The sequence below is a fragment of the Harpia harpyja genome, chromosome 1, assembly GCF_026419915.1.
Source record: "Harpia harpyja isolate bHarHar1 chromosome 1, bHarHar1 primary haplotype, whole genome shotgun sequence".
Taxonomy (NCBI): domain Eukaryota; kingdom Metazoa; phylum Chordata; class Aves; order Accipitriformes; family Accipitridae; genus Harpia; species Harpia harpyja.
The window spans coordinates 81,335,650-81,363,372 of NC_068940.1; the positions used below are offsets into that span (position 1 = coordinate 81,335,650).

A 27,723-nucleotide genomic window follows, 5' to 3' on the forward strand; every position below is an offset into this window, starting at 1 on the left:
CCAAAAATCACTTAACTCTCATTGCATGCTGCTGCCTTGCAACAATACCTATGGCAGTGACAGTAAACTTAGAAGAGTGTGAGAAACTCATCTTTAAAGCATAGCGCTGAGTCCTAAGGCACTTCTAAAGTAAGCAAAGAAAAAGAAACGGACATTTGCATATACAGACAGGTATTTAAAATACCTCCTAATGACCACTCTAGCACTAAATCACTTTGTGCTTCAATAAGTGCCTAAAATGGGCGAAAGAGTGAGCGGCACAGATTTCCTGTTTCTGTTTCCCAGTATTGTCCTGCCAACAGTTACTATGAACATATGTGCACAGATTTGCTTCCGAAATCCACCATTGGCCCAAATCATCTAGAAGTTTCCCATTCAGGTCACCTAGAAGTGTACCTTGAAGGACAAGCGTCTCCTACGGCACATCCTTGGATGTGTATCTTGGCTGTACCTTGACTACCTACCACAATGTTCTTAGCAGCACCATTTTATGCAATGCCCTTATTCTGCATAAGGACTGTGGCAGGCTGGGTTGCATTTTATCCTTCAGCCGAACTGAGAAGGCTCCCCTGTTTCAAGCTAAACACATTCTTCAATCCTTAGTGTTGCTGTGGCAGTTCCATGTGCCAATAAAACCTGCTATAAACCAGACTCTCATGCATCTTCCTCCTGTGTTAATTAGCCACTTTGTGCAAAGTATCTGCAAACCATGGAAATAAATCTTTGGTTTCAGTGGTTTTACTTCTTTCCTGCTTGATTTCTTCTCTCTCTGCTTTTAACAGCAAGACTACAACCAACACCTGGACTCCAACACTTTCTTGTGGCCCTGTCTTTCTGCTTATGCTCGCAAAGGACCCACTGGTCCACTGTCAATACTGTCAGTGTTCACAGGCTGATGAAGTACTAGCAGTGCGTCATGGGCATACGCAGCTGAAACTCAACCCTTGTAGTCCCAAGCCTTAGTCCTTCTCAGGTTTCTTTTACTTTGTTCCCAACACTGCTTGCCAAAGTAACTCCAGAAACAATAATGTTTTACAGCTGGAGACCAGAGGAACATAGACAGGACCCTCAAAGCCTGACCACTTGACAACATTAACCAAAGGCAAAGAGCAGCACTGGTTTACCAGGAGGTGAGTTATAGAGCCTTTGATGTCTTGACTGATACTGCTTAGTGAAGTGTACACCCCCATGTTGCATGATGAAATTATGACCTTACAGCTGTGAGACCTTCCCTTCATCTGGCTCTGCCCACCTCCAGAGACAGACTTCCCATGCTGGGATGCACAGGGTGGCAGTTCTGAGACTGCTACCTTCACTCCCAGCCTAAATCAGGGTTGTTCTCATTTACACTGTGCAGTATCTACTCCACCAGCTGACAACAGACCCCCCCAAGACAGAACATGACCAGATACTCAGCTGCTGGTACATTTAGTCCAAGAGCTCTCTGTGTTGACTGACAGAAGCCTTACCTTCTCTGAAGGGTACACTGCAGCTGATCAGACCAAGTTTATTTCTCATTTACTCTGAAGAGCAAAACTGCAGTGGACGCTGCAATCAGAGCATCTGGAATCAGGAGCAATGCAACAAGATGACTCATTAGTCCGTGGTCAGACTTCTTCCAGTGCAGGATGTCAGCTCCTCATATCCTCTCCCTCTGCCACCTCCAGGAGCATCCTCTTAACTTCTTAGGAAAATACAAATTTATCTTTGTGGTTTGCAGGACTTCCTCTTCATTATTTCTTCATTCTTTACAATCTATTATTCATCCGCCTGCTTGTTCTATTCATCTTGATTTCTTGTCCGTCCCTATCACCAGGAGTTATTCTTTAGCTTATGATGTTCCCGCATCTCTTCAGCTCTTTGTTATCCCACCAAGTGTCAAATGTCGTCTTTTTCAGTATTTTCTCCAAAGACTTCTTCTGATTTAGCTTATGACTGGTCCTCTCCTGTATCATTTTGTTTCTTCATCAATCGGGGAACAACACATATGGTGATTTACTGTTGTAATTACTATTGGCTAATCCTTGGAAAACTGTGTTAAAGTTCACAGGTGGATTCAAAAACTGAAATCCCTCCCCCCAAGAAAAAGATCTCATCTCCAGATAACCACTGGTTATTGGTTTTCCAGCTGATACACTGAAGGTTCACCTCCTGGAAAGCCTCTCCTCTTAGTCACCTTCCAATGAGGCCATATAAAGGGTTCTCCCCACCTCAGTGAGTTGGTCAATGATATAAAAGGGTGATGCTGGCACATGGTGATTTTGTAACCAGTTTACTATCCAATTCCTCACAACCATTAGAACAAGAGGAATCATTTACAGAGATGCCTTTCAACATTCATCTAAGTTTTTCCGGTCTCTGCAAAACCACTGAAAATTTGTAGACTCCATTGCTGAGAATTCTCCAGGGATCATGCTACTCCCTGTAGAGATGTGAGTTCTTCCTAAGTCCTGTTCCTTTGGTCCAAGCCATCTTGCTTCATTCATTCCTTCCCTGAGGAACTTGTTCAAGATTCTTGCACAACTGAGATCTCACCATCCAAAGGACCACAAAAAGACAGCTCTGTGTTTCAGTTTGGCCATATCCAGACTCATGATTTTGAAAAGCAAGTGCTTAAAATAAATCAATAGCTCACCTCTTTTAGCAAGACCTTGTTCCTCAGCAGAAGAAACATTGACTGAACGCAGCTTGCAGGAAAGGAAGACAGGTCACTGTCCTTTTTAAAGACCCTGCATGAAAGCCCCACCAGCATGAGAGATTCAGAGGACTAGAATTCTACCAACTCTAATCAGCCATGGGAATGACCCAGCTTGTTGCAGTGTCTCAGCATGTCTCATAAAATGCACTGAAACATTTGCTAACAGGACTATCTGCATGTTATTGTTCATTTTTATTACAGCAGCAGTAGGAGTGCCCATCAATATCAGGACCTTGTGCCTGGTACAGATGTCAGTTGTCAGTGTGTTAACCAAAGGAGACCAGATTATTCAACTTCCTACTCCCAATATAAACAGTCAAATAACAAGACCGTTTCATGTCGATGTGCCATTTGTACAGACAAATGCTCAGCAGCATGGGTCATAAAAGTTAGCCCACAAGGACTGTTTCTGGGAAAAAAAAAAAAAGATTCTTAAACTTATTTTAAGATTCATATCTATGCATTCATGCATGTGTATTTAACCATATACATAATTCACTTAAGTTTAAGAGACCTGCTTTTAAATACTTCACCACTGTGTCATACCATGGAAACTACCTCAGGGCTACTAGGAAGGGGGTTCAAACATCTCTCATATAAAACACATCATTATGCATTAGAGGAAACTTCATTCACCAGAGAAGAATGGCACACCAGCTGGAGGTGAACACCATAAACCACATAAAGTTTTAATTAAATTCATTAAAAATTCTTTGTCTCTCACTGTGTTTGGAGGCAGATAGAACTCTTTAACAATGGCCAGCACACAATCAGGTTTGTCAAAACTAATAATAATACAAAAGCATTTGCTTACCCTGGGACATTTTGAAAAAGTCTGAGCAAGTGTATTATTTTTAATATGGAGCATTTTTAAATTATTGCAAGATGTGGCCAGTCTTGGAGCAGAGTTGCTGTTTCTATTGCTCATTGGATTGATAAAAGGTGTTAATAATAAAAGGCACATTTTTAGCAGTTGACAAAGTGAATCAACCTGGAATATATATATTTAGTAGGGCCTGTTGTGACAGGACAAGGGGGAATGGTTTTAAACTAAAAGAGAGTAGATTTAGACTAGATATAAGGAAGAAATTTTTTACAATGAGGGTGGTGAAACACTGGCACAGGTTGCCCAGAGAGGTGGTAGATGCCCCATCCCTGGAAACATTCAAGGTCAGGCTGGACAGGGCTCTGAGCAACCTGATCTAGTTGAAGATGTCCCTGCTTATTGTGGGGGGGTTGGACTAGATGACCTTTAAAGGTCCCTTCCAACCCAAACTACTCTATGATATACAAAACCATTTTTCATGACCAGTATTACTTTACAGCATGCCTTCTATATCCTGTACTGGTAAGTATGATATGATATTATTACATTTGTTATTATTATTATTACTACATTATTATGATATGATACTATTACATTTCTTGCCCTTCAGAACTTGTAGTCTATCAGCAAAGCAGGGTACAACAAATGAATGTTACAGCACCAGATCTCCTCCTGAAAACACATACATGCCTGATGTCAGACAATCAAATATGCCAGGGGACTAATCATGAGCACAGAGCATGCATAAATATTTGCAGGATTAAGCCTACTAACCAGGGTAAAAGAGGATAGCTATGTGGTTGCTTAGCTTTTATGTAAATGACTTTGTTTTTCAAAGCTGAAAAGCCTTGCAAAATACTTTTATGTTTAATCAAATCCAAATAAAATGATTCTACAATGTACTGAAGGGCTTCACATGATGAGTCAGTGACAATGATGTCAGCTATTTAGACTCATGGCAAGCACTTAATTTTGGTCCCAGTCCAGGTCCCATTGAAGTCAGTGGGAGTCCTTTCCCTGATTGCAACATGAGCCTTTGTTACTAAATTATCTCAAGCCGATGAACTGTGAAACAGAGAAGTTACTTTTACTAACCATTCCTAATCCAGACTTATTAAGGATAATTGTAAACTAGTACTAACTAATTCAGTAATTAGGTCTGAAAACATACTCACTGCATAGCTAATACATAAGGGTTGGGTATTCATTTTTCATACTTCATCAAGACACTCTGATACAAGAAATACCACAGGTCAAAGGAACAGTCCCACTACCTATGTGATATATTCCCCACTCTACACCTCAGCAAACAGAATTGTGGTTTTGTCCATTTCATAGTCATGGTGCTATAAATTTTAGATTTAATCTGTATCTGTTTGATGTTCAGTGTTCTTTGGGGCAAGGAATTTGATGGGCTTTAGTTCTACCTTTACTGTAAGGCATACGCCTTGAGCAAAATGTGACAGAAACATACATTTGAGCAACTATACAATACAAAAATTAGCCTGGTGGATCAAAATCATGTTAGCACATGAAGTGTAGTATTGAGTCTACGTGATAAAGTATTCTGACTAGTATGAAAACACTATTTAATTGAAGAAACAAAAGAGCAAAGTAATTTTTCTGTTTTTTTCTCTGTCCTATTGCCTTTAAGTATCAGCTGTAGAAGTGCTGTCCTCAATTACATAGGTTTCAGAGGAAAATAAGATGCCTGCTTTCTCAGTTTGCTTTCACACAGGCACAACAAGCAACTTCAAAGGAGAATAGCTAAGAGATGAAGGAGCTGAAGAAACAGCAATAACAATAGTCCCAGAACTGTTTCAGGGGTTGACAGAAGAACACTGCATAAAGCATTTGCCCATATTCCCATCACAAAATGGTGGGAATTATCTCATCTAACCTCAATCATCTAAAAATGAAGCTTATATTTTAAATATATTGGCTAAGTCCTGTAGGCAATGGAGAAAGGCACAAACAGAAGGTAATTCTTTCAGTGGTATGATAAATGCAATAGGTACGGTAAATTGCCTTCTGGAAGGGTCTGTCTCACTCTTTGGACCATAGAAAGTCTACACAAATAGGCTAGGCCCCTTAAGGTGGAGCTATTGCATGTGATTACACTGAAATACTGAAGTATATCTCAACAAGGATGTAACTAGTTAGCTTGGGTACTAGCATCAGTCATGCTGCCAGATCAGGTAGCTCTGTGACAGCTAAAAATCCTAGTAAATTTGGCTGCTGTGAGTTCACTTAGTTCATGTTTAAACTGTTAGTGGTCTCCACTATGGGTAAATGAAGAGATATACCTATGTCTCTGCAGCGACTGTAACTCAGTTTGTGATTTGCTCTGAATTACACGTATAGATTGTAACAAAGATAAGACTCCTAACATTCACTCCATTGTTCTGTCCCCAAGGCTATCATTTGCCAGGTGGTGAGATCTTGTAGTGGTCAGCTTTATATATGCATCTACAAGTATCCGTACATCTATAGATACAATATAGATAGATAATATATTACCTAAACATTGTATCTATAGCTATACCTATAGGTAAATACTTAAGTAACTATATAAATATATCTACAAGTTTTTAGCACAGTTCAGTTGATAGACTAGAGAGACAAAAAGAGAAAAGGGAGACCCCGTTTGTCTCCTGTTCACTCTCTGCCTCCATAATGTTATAAACTAGGAATCGCAGGACAGATACCTCCCAAGCATACAGTATCAGCAGTGCACTCGTGCCTGCACACTCAACCTTAACTCTGCCCAAGGCCGCCTTGAAAATAGAAGCTCACTTTGTTCACTGGACACCTTTTCATGACTGCACACCTGAGACCCAGATGTAAATTTATTGCATCTTAGCTTAAACAGCAACTCTTACATCCTTAAAATGTATGCAAACACTTCAGTGCGAAACTCCTAGGAATCCTGCCTGTTTGGAAATCCACAGCCCTGAATCCAAGCTTTCCACATTACCCAATGTAGCAAAGAGCAAAATGCAGACAAGAAAAGATCCTTATTCCTGATCAGTCTGAACTGTAAGCATGGTGTATCACGCCCAGTTCACATCTGGATCAAATCAAGTAGTTCCATTGGCCTGGAAACTTGGGCACAGACTGAAGGACAGTCTGGGCTAGGGTCCATATCCCGCCTCACAGGGCTGTGCTGGGTTCAGCTTTCTTGGGATCAACCAACCCTCCAAGTGAATACCAGCACATCTCACACTCACAGGTAAGAAGTCTGTGAAATGCATGCAAGAAGAATTCGTGCTGTCTCATCGTATAACATGATGGGATAGCTACCACAGTACACTGTGAGCCTGACAAGAAGCAATATGGGTGAACTGACTGCTCCAAGAGATTTTAACATAGGAGGTAAGATGACCCAATCCATACCATTTGGCACAGGCATCACAGACCATTCTCTGGGATCACCACCAGAAATATATAGCCTGTGTAGTTGACCTGACAAGAACCAAGTTCCTACCTCTGGTCTAGGCAAGCATTTACCACTTCTCAGCATCCTCAGCAATGGATCTCCTCCAAGGTAAGGAATCTATCACCAGATTTTCTATCACCAGAAAACACAAGAGGGACCCAAATTAGCCAATAACTTTAAAACATTGTCTCAGATCCATAAATGCCAAGGTAAGACAGGATGGCTGCTCTAGATATCCAGAAACAAATCAGTCCTATGTCATGATGATAATGAACATTCAGCTAGCATATTGAACACTACACTTCTGGTGCCTGGTCCAACAAATAACTTACCCCAGATCACCCAACACTTTACTGGTTAAAGCATTAAAGTGTACTCTTTGCTGGGTGAAAAACTGGCTGGCTGGATGAGCCCAAAGGGTTGTGGTGAATGGAGTTAAATCCATTTGGCGGCAGGTCACAAGTGGTCCCCAGGGCTCAGTATTAGGGCCAGTTCTGTTTAATATCTTTATCAATGATCTGGATGAAGGGATTGAGTGCACCCTCAGCAAGTTTGCAGACGATGCCAAGTTGGGAGGGAGGGTTGATCTGCTCAAGGGTAGGAAGGCTCTACAGAGGGATCTGGACAGGCTGGATCAATGGGCTGAAGCCAACTGTATGAAGTTCAACACGGCCAAGTGCTGGGTCCTGCACTTCGGTCACGGCAACCCCATGCAGCGCTACAGGCTTGGGGAAGAGTGGCTGGAAAGCTGCCCGGCAGAGAAAGACCTGGGCGTGCTGGTTGACAGCCGGCTGAATATGAGCCAGCAGTGTGCCCAGGTGGCCAAGAAGGCCAATGGCATCCTGGCCTGTATCAGAAATAGTGTGGCCAGCAGGAGCAGGGAGGTGAGTGTCCCCCTGTATTTGGCACTGGTGAGGCCGAACCTTGAGTACTGTGTTCAGTTTTGGGCCCCTCACTACAGGAAAGACATTGAGGTGCTGGAGTATGTCCAGAGAAGGGCAGCCAGGTTGGTGAGGGACCTGGAGCATAAGTCTTATGAGGAGCAGCTGAGGGAGCTACGGCTGTTTAGTCTGGAGAAAAGGAGGCTGAGGGGAGACCTTGTCGCTCTCTACAACTACCTGAAGGGGGGTTGTAGTGAGGTGGGTGTTGGTCTCTTCTGTCAGGTGGCTGGAGACAGGATGAGAGGAAATGGCCTCAAGTTGCGGCAAGGGAGGTTTAGGTTGGATATTAGGAAAAATTTCTTTACTGAAAGGGTTGTCAGGTACTGGAACAGGCTGCCCAGGGAAGTGGTTGAGTCACCATCCCTGGAGGTATTCAAAAAGCACGTAGACAAAGCACTTCAGAACATGGTTTAGAGGGCATGGTTGATGGTTGGACTCGATGATCTTGAAGGTCTTTTCCAACCTAAATGATTCTATGATTTGCCTATTGGGCAAAGCAAAGACTTGATCCCAGGCATGTCATACAAGAAACATCTGAATTTTGGCTACTAAGCTACCAATTTTTCTAAATACATGTATGTATCAGGTGTAGGTGGCAAGGTTTTGGTAGTGGGGGCACTGCAGGGGTGGCTTCTATGAGAAGAGACTGGGGGCTGCCCTGTGCCAGACAGAGATGGTTCCATAGCAGACCCACCGCAGGACACAGCTGAGCCCATCAGCCATGCTGCTGGTGCCTCTGGGAAAACATATTTAAGAAAGGGCAAAACACCACATGGCAGAGAGAGGAATGAGGAAAAACAAGTGTGAGAAACAGCCCTGTGAGCACCAAGGTGAGAAAAGAAAGGGGGGAAGGAGGTGATCCAGGGGCCAGAGCAGATATTCCCCTGCAGACTATGGAGAGACCATGGTGGAGCAGTTACTTCCCTGCAGCCCATGGAGAGGACCATGCCAGAGCAGATATCCACACTGTAGCCCATGAAGGACCCCATGCTGGAGCATGTGGATATTTCCTAAAGGAACTGTGGTCCATGTAGAGGCCATGTTGGAGCAGGTTTGTCCTGAAGGACTGCAGCCCATGGGGAAAACCCATGCTGGAGCAGGGGAAAAGTATGAGGAGGAAGGAGCGGCAGAGAGGATCTGCTATGGACTGATAATTACCCCCCATACCCATCCCCCTGAGGCACTTGGGGTGGAGGGGAGGTAGAGGAGTTGGGAATGAAGGAGTGAAGTTGAGCGCAGGAAAAAGGAGAGGAGCAAAGGTATTATTTAAATTTTGTCTTTGTTTCTCATGATCCAAATCTATTTTAATTGGCAGTAAACTAAATTAATTTTCCCCAAGCTGAGTCTGTTTTGCCCAGGATGGTAACTGGTAAGTGATCCCCCATCCTTACTTCAACCCATGAGCTTTATCATCTTATTTTCTCCCCCATACTGTTCAGAAAGGGGGAGTGAGAGAGTGGCTGGGTGGGCAACCAAAGTCAACCCACCACAATGTATATGTCCCCCAGCTTCCATTTGTGAAGACAACAGGTCAAGGCAATTTTGAGACTCCACTCTGGAAGGTGGGTTTGCGCTGTGTTTTCAACCTGCACGTTATCTGTGATGCAGCATCAGCGCATGGAGTTCTTCACGCAGTCACAGGCAAAATCTTCAGTGCTTTCTGTGTTTCATAGCAGATGAGTAGTTGTTTTGAGCATGTTGTTGCTGAGTAACTAACTGGAGGGAGACAGTAAGACCTGAACGTCTGTGTGGAGATGACAAGAAACGAGATATGAAACAACCATGTTTAAGGCCTAAAATTTCAAAAATTCTCCAGCTCCGCAGTTGGGGCCAGACCTTCAGAAAAAGTTCAGCTCCAAACCAAGTACTGAGATCTGAAAGAGTCATCGAAACCCAGCAGCTGCTACTGAGACCAGTGAGGCTATTCATAAGTGCAGGGATCTGCTTGTGCCCAACTTAGAGGAGCTGGACCCATTTTGAGCTCTGATGTGGCAAACTTTAGAAGGCAAGCGGGGTGAGGAAAATAAAAAAAGAAAAGAGTATCCACAGCAACAACATGCAATTATAGACTTAAAATAAGTGTGAAGCTTCATGGCTCGAGTGCAACACATTTTACAAGAATAATTACTATTCTCTCACTTCCTGTAGGCCTTCAGTAGGGCATTAACTTGCAGGAAGAGTGAGCACTATTTTGGAGGTTTATGACTAGGACATACATCTGAATTAACTGTGACTCAGAGTGAATTTATGCTAAGTTTATTTAAAATAAGATAGATGGGCAAGTGGCTGCCAGGGTCTGGTTGAAAAGTGACATTATTTGTGGAGACAGGCTATTGTATTGCAGCAAAAGAGAATTCCATCTTCTATTAATAGTGGCCAGTGGGAATTCACACTGAGACTTTTACTTCACTGACATATCCATTTCATTAAAAGTTTCTTCATCCAGATCTTTTCTTCAGTTTTCATAGTAACTCTTAGTGTGTGTGTGAGCGAGCAAAAGGTTTCCCTGGAAAGGATCCAGCTACTACTGATTTTGAAGGAGGGATTCTCAAGTACTTCAGAGGAGATCTACAATTCGTCATTGTAATAAATAAAACATGGCTTTACACAACCTTGGTAGCGGCTCTTGGGAGGGAGAAGGGGGGCCCAGGGTTGCCACTGGAGGGCTCTGCCCAGATGCTTGGGTCAGGCTGCGAAGATACACTTGGTGAACAAAGACCCAGCTTGGGGTGCATCCCCATTCATCTTTATGGCGGGTAATAACGTGGGGTGTGGCAAACCCTCTTCATTCTACCCAACCCAGCCACTTGGCTCCTTCTCCAGTTAGTCTGAGGGCAAGCAGCTGACACTCCTCTACCCCAGGCAGGTGGCCTCTCCTATGGAAATGAGCCAATTAAAGGAGACTATAGAGGGGCACAATTGGCCAGCTTCTTAAGCTGTGGCTCAGCTATAGAATTGAAGATAGAGAGGTGACAAACAGGAGAATTTTCAGCTGCATAATTTTTGACCCAGTACATTAGTAGTGTGAGTTAAAACAGAGGGGATTTTGGCATGTGAATCTTTTCCCCTTGAGTCGCAAGTGCCAAGAAACAAATTGAGAAGTGTGAAGTAACAGAGCAGTGGTTTTTTTCTGTACATCTTTTTAACACTACTAATCAAGGGCTTTCCACATTATGGCCCGTGTCTATTACAGCCCTGATTTTGTATCTACTTATAGGATTAGAAAGATTAAGTGCTAATTAGAGCACTGAGGATTAATAACTGCTACTTCTGCAATGCACATTCTTCTTAATCTTGTCTTTAATTCCAGCAGAGATTGGTCCATGCTACAAAGCCAGAGTTTGCCAAAGATTACTAAAGATGTAATAGAAGGTGCTGAATATTTGTTTTCTTGTATATACTGAATAGGCATCATCCATTAGGCTAAAGAAGGAATTACAGGGATGGTAGGAAAAAGCATGTTTTGTTTCTGAAGAAAAAAAAAAGCTGTGTCTTCATTGTTCCATTGGAAGCATTGCTAACCCAGCTTTCCCCCTTTTTACATTTTCATATCTATAACTTCTAATTTGAGCATTGTTAATTCAAAGTATATTCAAATACTACTGAAATGATACATATGGTAAAGTGAGAACTAGGAATATGTGAAAATGGCAAATAGAGAAAAATTGGCCACTGTCTTTTCACTGACTTGACTGGGGAAATCATGGTGCTGTTCATTAGTGGGATAGTTTCCTTCTGTTCTCATGTTAAAGCTCAGTTGTAACATACTGATAGTCATATATTTGCAAATAAGTTTAGAACTATTTCATTACTTGAGGGGAACACATAAATCAGCTCAATACGGCAGTTGTTCATGTGTAAAACATGGCTAGGAACTTTTCCAGAGAGGAAAGACTTAGAGGAAGGTTTTCATTTCCAGCCAACAAAGGATTTAATTTGCACACAGGTGTTACAGGGCTTGTCTCTGAATTCATGGATCACTGCTAGTTTCAGATGTCAGGACACAAAGATGGGTCAAAGGCACTGTGAGATGACTTGCAGCTAGTTAAAGGAGTTTGAGGTCAAGGCTGCTAATGTCAGAGCTCTCATTTTCCACCAAGTGACACCAGATGTACCAGGATCTCATTCAATTACGTATTTCCCACTGCAACTAAAAGAGCAGGTTGGGTTCTGCACAAGGGGGCTGGCTGACTACAACATTTTTTGTTTTATTCTAGGATAGAGTAGTCTCTCATCTCTTGGGTGGAGGATGGGATCCACTTGCTCAAAAGCACAGAGCAAGGATCATCCATTAGGATCAAGCAGGATCTGCAAGGAGGGGAGGTAGAGCATGGTCCTTCTCCATGCTGTCTGCAGAGGCTTTGAAGCAGTATTACTTCCATGAACAGAATGACAGTTGCACAACAGTCCCCTCTGAGGCAGACACAGCCTAAAAACTGGTTCCTCATTTCATTGAGAAGGCAGTTAACCTTTCGGGTTTGTTCCTCATCTTCTGGAGCCTGAATAGTTTAGAGAAGGTGTAGGCACAGCTGTGACAAGGCTATTGTTCTCCCTCCAGCCTTGTAAAGAATTATTAGGTGTGTTTCCTGGGCTTGCATTTAATGCAGAGGTACCTTGTGGAAGAAGGCCTGGGCCTCTTTGGAACAGGAAACTCCCAGGCATGTGGGCCTGGTTTTCAGGACACCTTCCCAGGATTTTGTTAAGATTGTGGAGGAGCTGCAAAGAGTCAAATTACTCTGTCCCTGTGTAATGAAATCATCAGGGACAAAGTCTAAGATCCCTAAAGAGTTTTCCTTCCTCAGACCTCCTACTGTGTGTGACCAGAGCCAATCTTCTCTCTGTTAAATCAGTTCTTAGTAGATAATTCCCAGAGAATTACTGATGCTTAATAAATTCTCCGATCTGCCCATTCAAAACAGTTTAGCATTAAGAGGGCTCTCTGCTGAAAACTATATGAAAACCATCTTGAGTGTAAGAAAAACCCTTCTCCAGAAGTCTTTAGAGAAGACCTGGGAGGAGAGACAGGGAATGGGAGCAAATATTGCAGCAATGATCACTGATAAATATACCAGTAGACTGTGGATGTAACAGGCCACCTTTTAGAAATGGAGTGGGACTGTCCTACAGAAATCCTATTTTAGCCTATGTGTGCAACATATTTCAGGAGATTAGACATCTGATGTCTCCTCCTGCCCCCAAACACCAAACTGTGCATGACCACAGACTACGGCCTCTTCATTCTTCCTCCCAGAAGAAACCCTTGTCAGTGTCAAATACGTTATTCTGCACAACAAAACCCACAGAAACACATTTTCTAAAGCCAAGCCCTTATCCTAATTCTGTACTACATAAAATTAACATGAGCCAGCTGGTGAAGAAAGCCTTTAGCGGTATACACCTAACGTCTGTAGCTTGCTAAGAGTGGAACACAGACACACCACACCTGGTACCTGCCTGATATGGCTGTCCTGGAGAATATGTATTTTAACAAGCTGTACTCTACTAAGTGTACTTCAAGAAAGGATTGGCAAGAACGAGGGATTGCAGCTGATTTCACTTCTGTATTATTCCCCTGGATTTTTGTCATAATACCTATAACTGAGTTTTTAAGGCTTTTTTTTTAAACATTTCTAGATAATATCTTTCTTTCCAACCTTTTATATAATAGCTTGGTGGTCTTCTCAGACTCCCTTCATCAGCACTTACATTCATACAGCTTTTCAGTCACACAACTCAAGCATCTTCTGTTAAGTATAATTCTTGCCTCAGACAAAAGATCAGGTGAGTGGTTTTCTACAGCTCACACCAGCATCCCTCCCTCACCTCCAGCATCCCTTAGGCATGACGCGTCGGTTAATGGCTTCGCCACCAGAGGGAGCTGCCTGAATGCCTTTGAGAGATTTTAATGCCCAATTTAAATTAAAAAAAAAAAAAAATTCCACCTTTGAAATCTTGATATTTAGAAAAGGGGATGTAGTTGTGACAGACATAAAAGGGAATTATTGAAAGACTGTTATACAGTGCAATGCCTCGGACCTTTGCTCCGCTTTGTTCTAGTCTCATCCAATCTTGTACAGTCTGGTACAACAGCACAAAATAAGCTTTGTTGATTTAATCAAACAAAGCAGTCTTGAATTAGGGTGTTTATGCCAGCTATTGAGATCCACAGTATGACTCTGATGGACTGAGGTTTGAGAAGAAAAGGCAAACTAGACTTTTATAGCTAACTAAGAACACTCGGTGATACATGACAGTGCCTAGGATAGACCATGTTTCTTACAAAATTAGTGTCCATTAGTACTAATACTAAGGCTCTGTCTCTTTAAAAACTGAACTTCTGCTTTAACACTGATTAATCTTTAGTTGTCTCCTCTTTTTAGTAGTAATTTCTATCCCAGTTGTGCTCTACTTTCCAACACCACCTTTTGTTTACAGAAAAGGGTCCCTGCTTTCCCCCAGTTATGCCTAATGCCTTTCCATCACACATATTTTCATGTATCCTGACACATATGTTGCATGCATGGCGATGCACAAACGTGCATCTGCATTTCCCATTAAATGAGGGATTCAAAGCTATACTCGGGTCCAGACTTGTCTTATCCTCTTCAGACTGGAGCTGAGCTCTAGGATTCTCTGGAAGGGAAAAGCCAAACTAAGATATTTAACTTAACCCCCAGCTTCTGATCCATGAGCGCCAGACAGATTGAGCATGGGAAAGCTCAGGTATGGTCTTGCTTAGTTCTGGGACTGGCTCTTCTTAAGTACAGCATGCATTCACAAAGCTAGAGCTGAGCTACAGTCAGACACGGGAAGGCACAGCAGGCCTGGTGCAGAATTTGCTGTGGTAGAGGTCTGCTGCACATTATCTTAGGGGACAGGCAGAGCCAGAGCTCCACACTGATTAAACCTGGAAATCTCAGCCCCTAACATTCAAAGTAAAAATAACTTTATCTATCTGTGGATTTTATCATGGAACTTCCACAGGCCTGACTTGTTTTCACAGCACTGGGGCTTGTTAGCCCTAGTCACAGGTAACTCCTCATCCAACTACCAAAACACGAAGTAGGACACAGTCCTCACATGGTGTCAGTGTATGACACTTTTAGGCATACACAGTTTACTCAATAATGAGAAACCCACATTAATATGCCTACATATTAGCAGGAGAGCATCTCAAGAGCAGCACAAAGGAATTCCAGCCACTCCAGCCAGTAAGTCAGCTTCAATGAGGGCCCAACTCAAATGCAAACACACAGAGCATGGGGAATAAACAAGAAGAGTTAGAGATGTGCGCACGCCTTCAGGACTACGGCCTTACTGGCATCACGGAGATGTGGTGGGATGGCCTCTATGACTGGAGTGTTGGAATGGAAGGATACAGGGTCTTTAGGAAGGACAGGCAGGGGAGATGAGGAGGGAGTGTCGTCCTCTATGTCAATGACCAGCTGGAGTGCACGGAGCTCCACCTGGGGATGGGTGAGGAGCTGACTGAGAGCCTATGGGTCAGGATTAAAGGGAGGGCAGGGACAGGTGACATTATAGTGGGGGTCTGCTACATGCCACCCGACCAGGAAGACTAATTGGATGAGGCCCTCTATAGACAGATAGGAGCAGCCTCACATTCACAAGCCCTGGTCCTCATGGGGGATGTCAACCACCCCGATATTTGTTGGAGGGACAACACAGCAGGACATAAGCAATCCAGGCAATTCCTGGAATGCATTGATGACAGCTTCCTTCTCCAAGTGATAGAGCAGTCAATGAGGAGAGGTGCTATGCTGGACCTTGTTCTCCCCAACAAGGAGGGGCTGGTGGGGAATGTGAAGCTCAAGGGCAGCCTTAGCTGGAGTGACCATGAAATGGTGGACTTCAAGATCCTTAGGGCAGTGAGGAGGGTGCACAGCAAGCTCGCTACCCTGGACTTCAGGAGAGCAGACTTTAGCCTCTTCAGGGATCTGCTTGGTGGAGTACCATGGGATACAGCCCTGGAGGGAAGAGGGGCCCAAGAAAGCGCGTTAATATTCAAGATCACCTCCTCCAAGCTCAGGAGTGATGCATCCCAACAAAGAGGAAGTCAGGCAAACACACCAGGACGCCTGAGTGGATGAACAAGTAGCTCCTGGACAAACTCAAACACAAAAAGGAAGCCTACAGAGGGTGGAAGCAAGGACTGGTAGCCTGGTAGGAATACAGAGATATTGTCCGAGCAGTCAAGGATTAGGTTAGGAAAGCTAAATCCCCGATAGAATTAAATCTGGCCAGGGACATCAAGGGCAACAAGAAAAGCTTCTATAGGTATGTCAGTGATAAAAGCAAGACTAGGGAAAACTCTAGACTGGGAGACTCCCTCTCCAGAAGGAAACAGGAGACCTGGTTACCTGGGACATGAAGAAGGCTGAGGTACTTAACGAATTTTTTGCCTCAGTCTTCACCAGCAAGTGCTCCAGCCACACCACCCAAGTCACAGAAGGCGAAGGCAGGGACTGAGAGAACCAAGAACTGCCCACTGTAAGAGAAGAGCAGGCTCGAGACCATCTAAGGAATCTGGAGGTGCACAAGTCCATGGCACCTGATGAGATGTATGCATGGGTCCTGAGGGAACTGGCAGATGAAGTGGCTAAGCCACTATCCATCATGTTTGAGAAGTTGTGGCAGTCCGGGGAAGTTCCCACTGACTGGAAAAGGGGAAACATAACCCCCAATTTTAAGAAGGGAAACAAGGAAGACTCAGGGAACTACAGGCCAGTCAGTCTCACCTCTGTGCTTGGCAAGATCATAGAGCAGATCCTCCTGGACACTATGCTAGGGCACATGGAAAATAAGGAGGTGATTGGTGGCAGCCAACATGGCTTCACAAAGGGCAAATCATGCCTGACAAATTTGGTGGCCTTCTACAACAGGGTTACAGCGTTGGTTGACAAGGGAAGAGCAACGGACGTCATCTACCTGGACTTGTCCAAAGCATGTGACACTGTCCCACATAACATCCATGTCTCTAAATTGGAGAGACATGGATTTGACAGATGGACCACTCGGTGGATAAGGAATTGGCTGGATGGTTGCACTCAAAGAGTTGCAGTCAACAGCTCGATGTCCAAATGGAGAGCAGTGATGAGTGGCGTTCCTCAGGGGTCAATATTGGGACCAATGTGGTTTAACATCTTTGTCAGTGACCCGGACAGTGGGATTGAGTGCACCCTCAGCAAGTTTGCCAACAACACCAAGCTGTGTGGTGCAGTTGACACGCTGGAGGGAAGGGATGCCATCCAGAGGGACCTTGACAGGCTTGAGAGGTGGGCCCATGAAAACCTCGTGAAATTCAACAAGGCCAAGTGCAAGGTCCTGCACATGGGTTAGGGCAATCCCAAGCACAAATACAGGCTGGGCAATGAGTGGATTGAGAGCAGTCCTGCAGAGAAGGACTTGGGGGTACTGGTGGATGAAAATCTGGACATGAGCTGGCAATGTGCACTTGCAGCCCAAAAAGCCAACCATATCCTGGGCTGCATCAAAAGTAGCATGGCCAGCAGGTTGAGAGAGGTGATTCCGTCCCTCTACACTGCTCTGGTGAGACCCTACCTGGAGTACTGCGTTCAGCTCTGGGACCCCCAACATAAGAAGGACATGGACCTGCTGGAGTGGGTCCAGAGGAGGGCCATGAAGATGATCAGAGGGCTGGAGCACCTCTCCTATGAAGACAGGCTGAGACAGTTGGGGTTATTCAGCCTGGAGAAGAGAAGGCTCTGGGGAGACCTTATAGCAGCTTTTCAGTACTTAAAGGGGGCCTACAGGAAAGTTGGGGAGGGACTCTTTAACAGGGAGTGTAGTGATAGGACAAGGGGTAATGGTTTTAAACTGAAAGAGGGTAGATTTAGATTAGATATTAGGAAGAAATTCTTTACTGTGAGGGTGGTGAGACACAGGAACAGGTTGCCTGGAGAGGTTGTGGATGCCCCATCCCTGGAAGTGTTCAAGGCCAGGCTGGATGGGGCTTTGAGCAACCTAGTAGAAAGAACCTAGCTTTGAGTCTAGTGGAAGGTGTTCCTGCCCATGGCAGGGAGGTTGGAATGAGATGATCTTTAAGGTCCCTTCCAATGCAAACCATTCTATGATTCTGATTCTATACATGAAGCACTCCGCTATCAAGCTAGTCAGTGAAGAGCTAGTCAATGCAGTCAATGGCACGTAGAGAGAGTTTTGGTTCACCCTACAGTAGTCACTTACATTTGGTATCACACACAGATATCTAAACTCATGTGTCCTGGTCTCATGAGCCTTAGACTGTGAGAAGAATTCCCCTCTCCCGCCTCAATGCTTTAAAAAGGATAACTTTCAGGAACATTAGTTCAGAGAATTACAGTGTCAGAGAGATGCAGAACCCAACCCAGCCTCTAGAGTTTCACCTCTCTTTCGCTACTTCATTCCAGTCTACTTCCAAATGGAGTAGAGAACTTATTTTTCCTCTTTCCCTGATAGCCAAAATATCCTCAGTGTTTGAATACAGCAAATAAACAGATGGAGCACAGGCATCAATTGTGTTCTTTGCCAGAACTGGGCAAACATTTGTGATGTAGGATGAGGTTATCCTGCTCAGGAGGAGTGTATGGTAACGCATTTGTTTTCCCCACACGAACAACCACCTGTTGAAGATGATAAACAGGTGAAGTACATAGGACCTCCATTGTTCTAGAAAGTCAGATCTTGTTCCCCTGTATATGGGATCTACTTTTTCAGAAATGCATTTCAGACTAACCTGTTTGCAGTGACAGTCTGGCAAGCCAGAGAAGTGAGAACATCTTATTTTATCAATGAAGAAGTAGTTTCTACTTCATGAAAGAGGAATGACAACATTCCTGACACTGGCCAGCAAAGCCAGAGAGCTCACAGACCTTCACCTTCTTGCTGCCCCCTGTTTTTGAGGGGAGCCAGATCAGAGGAGTATCTCTCTTCTCAGTGCAGGGACAGTGTGATGTTTTCCACACTGAGATTTTGTCTCTTGGCCCATTAAAGAGCAGGAGAACAGTAAGCTGGAGCTGAGGTGGGCACCCAGCAGAGTTTGAATGGGCAGGCTGTTTTCCTGTCTGAAAAGGTAGCTTGCAGGCAGACATACAGACCTCCTTCCACTGTTGTACGGCAGTGAGGGATTCATCCCGGGAGAGGTCAGGCCATGGCTTTTCTGTTGCTGCATTCTCCGAAGTGTGCCTTCGGCAAAGGGCAGTTCTGCAGTGCTTTGGAGGGTCCAACCATCAAAGGCTACATGGGGCTGCCATTCTGGGGCTATGTGAGAGTCTCTGTACAGTGAAGGAATGTGTCCCAGAGACCTCTCAGAATACATTTGGCATAGTCTAGGTCTTAATCAACTCCAGAATGGAAAAAGCAGCACAAGTGAAATGTCTCTCAATGCCTACAAATACCTAAATTCAAGTCCAGTTATAGAAGAAGGAGGGGAAGAAGGAGGGGAAAAGTAAAGACCACTTTTTTTCTTGGGCTCTGGAGCCAAGATCTGGGTGTTTTTGAAGTCATCCTACAAGGAAGAAAAGAAAAGTCTGAAGCTTACTGTGACCTAAATAAAGCAAAAGAATTAGGTACTTGTGATCAAAGGGTTGAATGATGCATATACACATCTCCCTAAATAATAGAGTGGGTGGGGGAAATGACATGTCATTATTCCTCTGAAATAAACTGAATTACCTGTTCTGAAAAGAGGAGTTAACCTGTTTTTATACAGTGAAGAATAATGCCACATTATTTCTTCTAAAATTAGCAGCTGACAAGCTGAGACTTCAATGCTTATAGCATCTGGCTCCCTGGCACCACACTGTACTTACCACAATGAAGCTTTCCTTTACCAGTTTTATAAGCTTTGGGGGGGAATAGCCATTACCACAAAGGCCTACATCCACTGAGCTCCAGAACAGCAGTAGGTCTAAGTTACCTCAGAGTTTCTTTCTTTCTTTCTAGAGAAGCAATATACAGAAAATCTGATACTGACATTTCAAAAAAGCTGCACAACTTTGAATGGACTCAAAGTCCTCTTTCGGTGGCTTAATTGTACAGGAAAGATCTTTCCAACCAGCTGTACCCTTCATTAGTTGTCTTCCAAAACAGAAGCAAGCATGTGACAATATCATCCTAAAATTCTGCATTTTGACATTTCCAGTGCCCAAGGCAGGCAGCGAAAGAGTGAATTCTGAAAGCTGAAGTCAGACTCATCTAAGTAAATAAGGGGTTTCTTTTTTTCTTTTCTCAAACTCTAAGGCTTCGGATACTGAATAACTGAGCATATAACCATAGTACTGGCTGAACAATTTATCTTAAAAAGATAATGGCTATATTTTATCACATGAATGCATAGGAACAGCGTAGACTTCTCCTCAAAACTGCTCTCCCGAGGAATTCCCCTCTGTTTGCTGTTCATGTTTAGAGACAGTATGAAGGGCTCAGCATTCATAAAGAGGCTTGGGAGATTGAAAACCTGAGAAGTCATTTCCATCAGACCTGGGAGACCAAAATCACAGAGATTATTTCCCCTCTAGAGAGTTTCCAATTAAATACCACTTCAATGGAATAACCAAACATCTCCTTTACTGATGCAGGGCCATACTCGTGTCCAAGTTATTTGCAGAGAATTCCCTAGCGACAAATTGGAAAGGAAATAAAAGCTAAACTTTCTCTCCCACACATCTGAGGGAAGTGATTGGGTGATGTCTTCTCTGTGTTTAAATATTAAAACTTCACTTTCATTGATGTTTTTTCCTTGACTGTGGTGACACAGAGATATGAAAGATAATAAATCCCGTCACCAAAACCACTTATCACCATTTGACCTTTCCCATCACAGGTTTGGCCTGGGCACTTTAAAGTCCACGACTTTTTACGTTTGCACTTATCTTCTTTCACACAAGTGAGCAATGAGAGCTTCCTCTGTGTTGGGAGAACCAAGACAAGCCACATAGCCCTCTGTGCTTGCTGTCCTGACTGCCACACTCCACAGCAGCACACTGGTGTTTTGGATTTTTTTTCCTTGAAGGGTAGGAGATTGTCCTCTTGTCTACCCAAGAAAAGGATTTTGTAATTGTTGAAGAGCTCCTTGGAAAAAAGCAAGAAGGACTTATTGGAAGAAGTTGCTTCCTCAAGAGAGGTTGGCCTGTTCAGAAAGGCTTGTCAGCTAATGAGTGCTGGAGTTGCAGGCCTGAGAGAGGTAAACACGTCAAAGCTATGTCTTCAACTACCCCTATCCATAGGCTCTTGCACTGGACAAAGGCCCTGCGTCAGGGAGGAAGGGCATCCTCTCCATCCGATCTAACAATGACTCCATGATAAAGTCCCAGGGTTGAGCACCTACTGGTCTCAAGCCAGGAAGGCAAGGCCTCAGGGGCAAGCCCCATTTTCTCGAGGCTTCAGCAGCCCTCAGAGACGAGCAGAGATGAGCTGGATAGAACTAGAGAGGCTTGTGAGGCAACCTCTCCCTCTGAGAAGGCAAAGCTGTCAGGACATGCTGCTCAAGCAGCAGCATCCAAGCAACAGGGTTGTCTATGCTTGAAGGCACTATTTCAGACAACAGATGACTAGGGTAAACTTGTGGTCTGGAAAAGTAGAATCTGAGTATCTAGCTCAGCAGTTTTCATTTCTGGTTTCTTAAAGGCAGACCTGGTAACCCAGTTGCAGAAAAAAAGCTGGTTATGTTAATCACTGTATCTTCCCTGACGGTAACTTATATTTAAACAGATTTACTTGCACATCTTTTGCAACCTACTTGAATCTTCTTTTTCTGTATGGAGCCTGGTGAAGTTCTACACTATCTGCTACAGGAAAGCACCCAATTGTTGAACTCTTCTTGATCCTTCATTGTTAACAGCAAAAATGACAGTCAAGACTGTCTTCAGTTCTTCTTCTTCTACCTGCTTTGTAATAGTGTGTAAATTACATTGGGCTAATGTAGAGTTTTACATTCAGTTTAAATGGTTTCAACTGACCTGCAATCAGTGTTCTGCAGTACAACCCTAGCAAGTGTCTAGTCTAAGGAAGAGATACATCAGCACTCCCCGACTAACTACTCCACGTATTTACTTACCAACGGGAAAGCCAAACAACTAACGAACAGCTCCATGAGTACAGATAATATATCTGTCAGCAGAGAGAAAGCAGGACTGTCCACATTAAAGTATGTAAGCCTCCTTTTTCAGCACATGGAGCTAAACTGTAACTTCTCCTAAGATTCACCTACTGGAGGGGGACACAGTTACACTGACCATGTATCTGAGGGCAACTTTCCCTCACTGTCTCTTTACAAAGCATGCAATGAATAACTTCCTTGAGAAAGAAAGAAAAATGGAATAAAGCACTATCTTAACTATGTTCATAATGATTTATCTGAAAATATGTTCTCATTAAACTGGTAGGTAACCACAACCCATTGTAAGGCAGAAGTAGTTTGGTTCCACCTGAATTTAAAGTCATTATTCTAATTATTCTCACCAGAACAGCCATTAATCACATAAACAATACCTGGCTTACAGAAAATATGTGATAAGTAGCTATATTATGATTTACTATTATTTTTCTTACATGCTTTAACTCTTTCTCAAATACTTATTTTCTATGAAAATTTTTTAGAAAAAAAAAAATCTTACCTTCAGATTGATGTGTGGCAAGAGGTGTCTGTGTCTCCTTGGAGTATGATACCACCTCCCGAGGTAAGAAATCAACCTGGGTAATCTTTGACACCCCTAGTTTGTGCAGTCTGCGTCTAAGATGGAATACATGACATCAAAAGGTTAGTCATGTTAAATGTAAATCATCAGCAGGAACAAGAGTGTTTGCTTTTATGAACAGGATCAAAAAAATACTTCAGTGTTTACTAAGATGAAACACAATACACTATGCATAAGAAGTACCTAACTGCAGTGAAGAAAATTAACCTGGGAACCATTTGCCATAATAAAGTACAGTTACTGAACCTTCAGATCATGCTGCTGAGAGGGACTGTAAATGGGAGAGAGAAATGACCTGCTTGTGCCCCTTGTAACATGCAACAAAATTCTCTTTCATACCATTGTTACTACAATGTTCTGCCTGCTCAAAAGAGTTAATCCTCAACCTGAGATACACAATAGTGGAAAGAGCACAGTGGGTGTAAACCAGGCTGGATTAGGACTGTCAGATGTTCACCTGAGAGTGATAATAGAGCCTTTAATTGGCAAGGTGGTTAATTTCCATAAAGAAGGAGATTCTCCCTTCTACAGGAGTCATTAGTAGTGGAATTGATGTAGGTTTATGATTAATAGAGTCCTAATGCAAGGGTTAGAGGGGAGCTCCAAGATACAGCCAGAACAGGGCACGTATAGCCTTCTCTTTTTATTACTTCCCTTACTTTAAATAAGCTGTATGAAATAAATCAGTAAAGCCAATTAACTGTAAGTGGGTAAGGGAAAAAGAAGAGAGACAGCTGAATGCGGTCATGAACACTTTTAGTAATACACAGTTCACTCAACAGTGGGGGGAAAAAAATCAATTTATTTCCTGAATATTATTTGACTGTCTGTAGGGTGGGAAGAATAAACAAACAGTTACTTGCAAGTGTTTTACTGGAAAAAATGCCAACTTTCAGCAGAGAAAAGAATATGTACATAATAAACAAATCAACTGAATAAGTCCAGTTGCCTAGATCAACAAGTGCAAGCACGCTTATATGTTTATGGAAAATAAATTCATGGACACGATGTTTCTGAACTGCCATGTCATTAGAGAGCACAATTTGGAAAAGCAGAAAATTCATATGCATTATCCATATCCTCTCCATTTTCCAGACTGTCAGAAGAAGAGAGGTCAAAGGGGTTTTGATCTAATTAATTTACAATGGTTTAGGTATTCCATTAAGATTGATGTCTGAAAGGAAATGAGAGTCTCAAAAGGAAATTGTCATCATTGGATGACACCTCCTGAACTCTTCAGCTAGTTAATGCTACATCAGCTATACATTTTTCTAATCTATCTTATTGGCTGCGTTGTTATTAAGCTGAATGCAATTAGATTCAGCAGGTAATCAGTATGAATCAGCCATATCACGTAACAAACCACTAAAGCAGAAATAGTTGTTGCAGCTCTGAGTCTTTCTTCTTTTCAAAGAGGAAAAATTAACAAGTCTTCCTCCTTACAACAATCTGTGACTTTGCCAATATGAACAAAAGCTACAATTGTCTGAAAATCCTACAGAAAAACTTCTAACCTATTACTGGGGGCAGAAAAACTTCTACAGCTTGCTATATACTTCAGCTAACAAAAGCTTCAGTAGTGTTACATTTTTGTAGCTGCTTTAACTGAGGGTTTGCATGAATTCAAGCTTTAATAAATATCTCACCCAAGCAAAATCTCATGTGCTTTTCCCTCCTTCAGCACCAGACGTGCAAGCTCTGTTGCCTACTTGGTCAGTTACACTTTCCTATGTAACCAGTCCCCTGCTGCCACAAGCTAGTGGTTCCACTCAACCAAGATTCTTAAGCCTTCTGCATTGAAAGAGCTTCTTGACAGTGGTCTTGGTTAAGCATAATCTCTAATTAATCATGTGCCTAATCTGGGCCTAATTAGAACCTCACCTAATTCTAACAACAGTTTCACATGACGTCACTCTGTATGTCCTCAACAGCCTGAGGATGGGGAACATCGATCCTAATGGAGAGTTGGATTTAACTGCTAGTTGGGTTAGCCTCTTTGTAGACTGCTAATCAAGAAGTGGGCTACATTCCAGAGCACTGTGCTGAGAGAACGTGTGGAATTTTTCACCTAAAACATTTCTAATTTGGGAACTGCTGGTGCCTGTACAACTGTCTAGCATCACCCATATCCTGGTAATTACTGAAAACAGGGTGGTCTTTCTTATCTGAAGGAATGTAGTCTCTTAGTTCTTTTTTGCCCCTGTTAAGCAACCTGCAACAGTTCTCATGTAACTAAAAGTTGGCCTAGCCCCTTGGTCCCAAGCACACAGGGACAACTGGAGCATCCTTTCAGTATCTGGACTCTAACAAATATGGACTATAATGTTCTAGTCTCTAGTTCTTTTTAGGGCAGCAGTAAACTGTCTATTGCTTTCCCATCCCCATTTTTCATCTGAGGTGCTCATAATTCTTATCATTTACAGTTTGCTGAATATTCATCTTAAAGAGCACATAAGCTTTGAAGGATTCCTTTCAAAACTGTCTATGGGATGTCAGTAGGAGGACAGTAACTAAAGTCCATGCATTAAAATTGATTCCTCTCTCTGTAGGTGGCAGAAGAAAGATGTATCTGCTAGAAGTGTTTTGCTACACACATCATTTAATTGCTGACTACAGGATTTCTTTTGCATTGGTATTTTTTTAAATCTAGTCTCATGACACCAGAGGGAAGTCTGGTCCTCTCTCTAACTCTGCCTTGGTTTTGAAGACAGTTTTCTTTCAAAAGAGGCAGGACTTCCCGTCCAGACTACACCTGTGGATTTACTCTTTTGCGTGCTTCTTTTATGAGTGGTCAGTGCAAAGACAGAAAAAGTGTGAAGTCTGTGGCTATACGCAGGGTTATCTTTTTGCGAATCAAATAAAGGAACTTGCTTTGCACAGCTCTTTGAGGAACCTTGCTCCTAGGAGTTCTCATCTTTAATCCAAAATTCCGGGAAAGGGCAGCTGAGATTTCTAAAAGTTTTCTGTATATTAAAACAGCTCCAAAAGCTCTATCTTTTTGGTACGGTCCAGGTAAAGTTGTAGAAGCTGGATCTATTTGAAGCCACGCTCACGTAGAAATTACAACATTCATAGTACTTCTGGATGTGGAGAAACCCTGTTTAGAAAGCTCTCTGGATACTTTCCAGTCCTTCTGATCTTTCCTGGTGAAGAGCCCTAACATTCCTAACTGCAGCTGGGAGCACTGTCAATCAGTAGTTAAAGGGAAATTGTTGTTTTCCTTATAGAATGGTGAATAAATTTCACAGGAACTAGTAAAAGCATAAGACACTTGCCTGGAGATTCAGACAGGCAAGAGCTTAAGTTCATAGGTAGAGCAATTTCTTCAACATAGAGATTTGGTTTTGAGTATGACTCAAGTTCTGAACAACTTGAGGGACTGCTAGCTATCCTTTGTAGAGGAACAGTTTATCCTAAATATCTCTGCAGGTAGGCATTTCTAAATTATTTAAATCAACTAATTTTTTCAGATGCTTGGGTTAGAGAAGTTCCACCCCATACTGGAAAATATTCATTTTAGCTTTAGTACCATTTTAAAAATACTTGATTGGCCTGAACTCAATTAAGATAGCAATTACTCTTGGACTATGACCATATTTAAGTGCACAATTATAAGCATATATAAAGTTCCTAAGGAAAAAGGGGAAACTGTTACTGCATGTGGAAACAGCATAACTATGGCAGACAGGAAGGAGGGGAAAAGTACCTTGCAAATGATTCAGAGAGAAAGGTCTGAATCAACAGGTACAAACAAGGCCAATGTAGCTGTACATGCACATTTAAGTGCCACAATAATAACATTTCATCTGTAATGAAATAGTTATTTGTATTGTGTTTCAGGCAACAGAAATAGCAGCTTATCTTTTCATGAGCTTCTTTAAATAGAAGGTTTTTTTCCACAAAGATGCTTTGCTGAAGCTTCTTACTGATGAAACCAAAAAAAGGAAACTTAAATTATGGTCTTTTTGAGTCAACAAAGCAAATGAAAATCACATAAAACCAGCTCAGCTGGGAAGCATTTTCAACATAATTCTTGCAAAGAAATGATAAACAAATAACAAAAAGAGCTGACATATACCCAAGTTCAGAGTCAGACTGGAGCTGCAGCACTGAGGGGTCTGTGTCCCATTGCAAGGTCCTAGGGTGGTAATCAGCCGTGCAGCACAAAGGGAGGGGGGAAAAAAGAACACACAGAATTAACTGAAAGGATGAACAAAACCCCGTCTCATTAGTTACATGCTCTATGTAGTACATTCAACCTTCAAGTGCAAGGGACAGCCACGCTATGTCAAATAAGGTTTGTGTGTCAAACTGTGACAAGGCAGGCAACTTATTAAAACTACAAATTATTGGTAAACAAAGGGAAGAAGCTGGGTTTCCTTTCAGATATTGGTTAATGAAACTTTTTTTTTCTTTTTCTGAAAGATTTCTAACTCTTTAACTATGGTTGATACATTCACAATAATCTGTAAAATCTGCAGGCACAATTTATTGTAATCATGTTTTTATGATAAAGTGGACTGAGCACTTGCCATGAACTCCACTCAATAGTCTAGCTCTTCACACACTCCTGAGACTGACAGTAAGCCATTCTGTAAAGGAGTGCTCTGGGCGCAAATATCGCCTAGCGCATATGCCAACAAATGCCAAACTGACACCAGCTCTGACATATTCTGGGGGCATCTGGGACAAATAAATTCTTCTTCTTTTCCTCCAGATAAAATTTCTGGGAAAAGGGGAATGATACATCTAGGGAAATCAAATCTATGACAGTCTCTTAATGGACTGCTGTCATATGGGACCGTCACCAAATGTATGAATGCTCCAGAGGTGTGGTCTGTAGTGAAGACGTTTTTCCTTGCATTGCAGTGCAACTTGCCATGTTACCACATCTAAAACACTTTGCAAACACTCACAGAGCCTTTCCGGAGTCCTGTGAAATTATAATCCCCCAATTTAGAAATACAAAAATTGACATATTGAGGCCAACATTTTCAAAAGTGCCCACTCATTCCCTGGCTCTTGATTTTACTTTATTTTTCCTCCCTTGGGAAGCCACATCTCGTATGCAAGAAAACTGTCAGAACCTATGACAATCAGGAATA

At 42.7% G+C, this 27,723-nt stretch overlaps 1 protein-coding gene across 7 annotated transcripts in view; it reads right to left on the reverse strand.

Moving 5' to 3' along the window:
• DYNC1I1 (dynein cytoplasmic 1 intermediate chain 1) overlaps nt 1–27,723 on the reverse strand; it is a 199,740-nt gene that overhangs the window by 132,252 nt on the left and 39,765 nt on the right. For 4 of the 7 annotated variants that reach the window (XM_052801851.1, XM_052801841.1, XM_052801880.1 and 1 more), the window contains exons 5-6: nt 26,697–26,756; nt 22,538–22,653 (exon numbers count right to left, since the gene is read on the reverse strand). In XM_052801851.1, coding sequence (XP_052657811.1) covers nt 22,538–22,653; nt 26,697–26,756 — 176 coding nt within the window. The remainder of the gene's footprint in view (nt 1–22,537; nt 22,654–26,696; nt 26,757–27,723) is intronic. The other 3 variants (XM_052801870.1, XM_052801897.1, XM_052801887.1) reach the window with 1 other exon arrangement.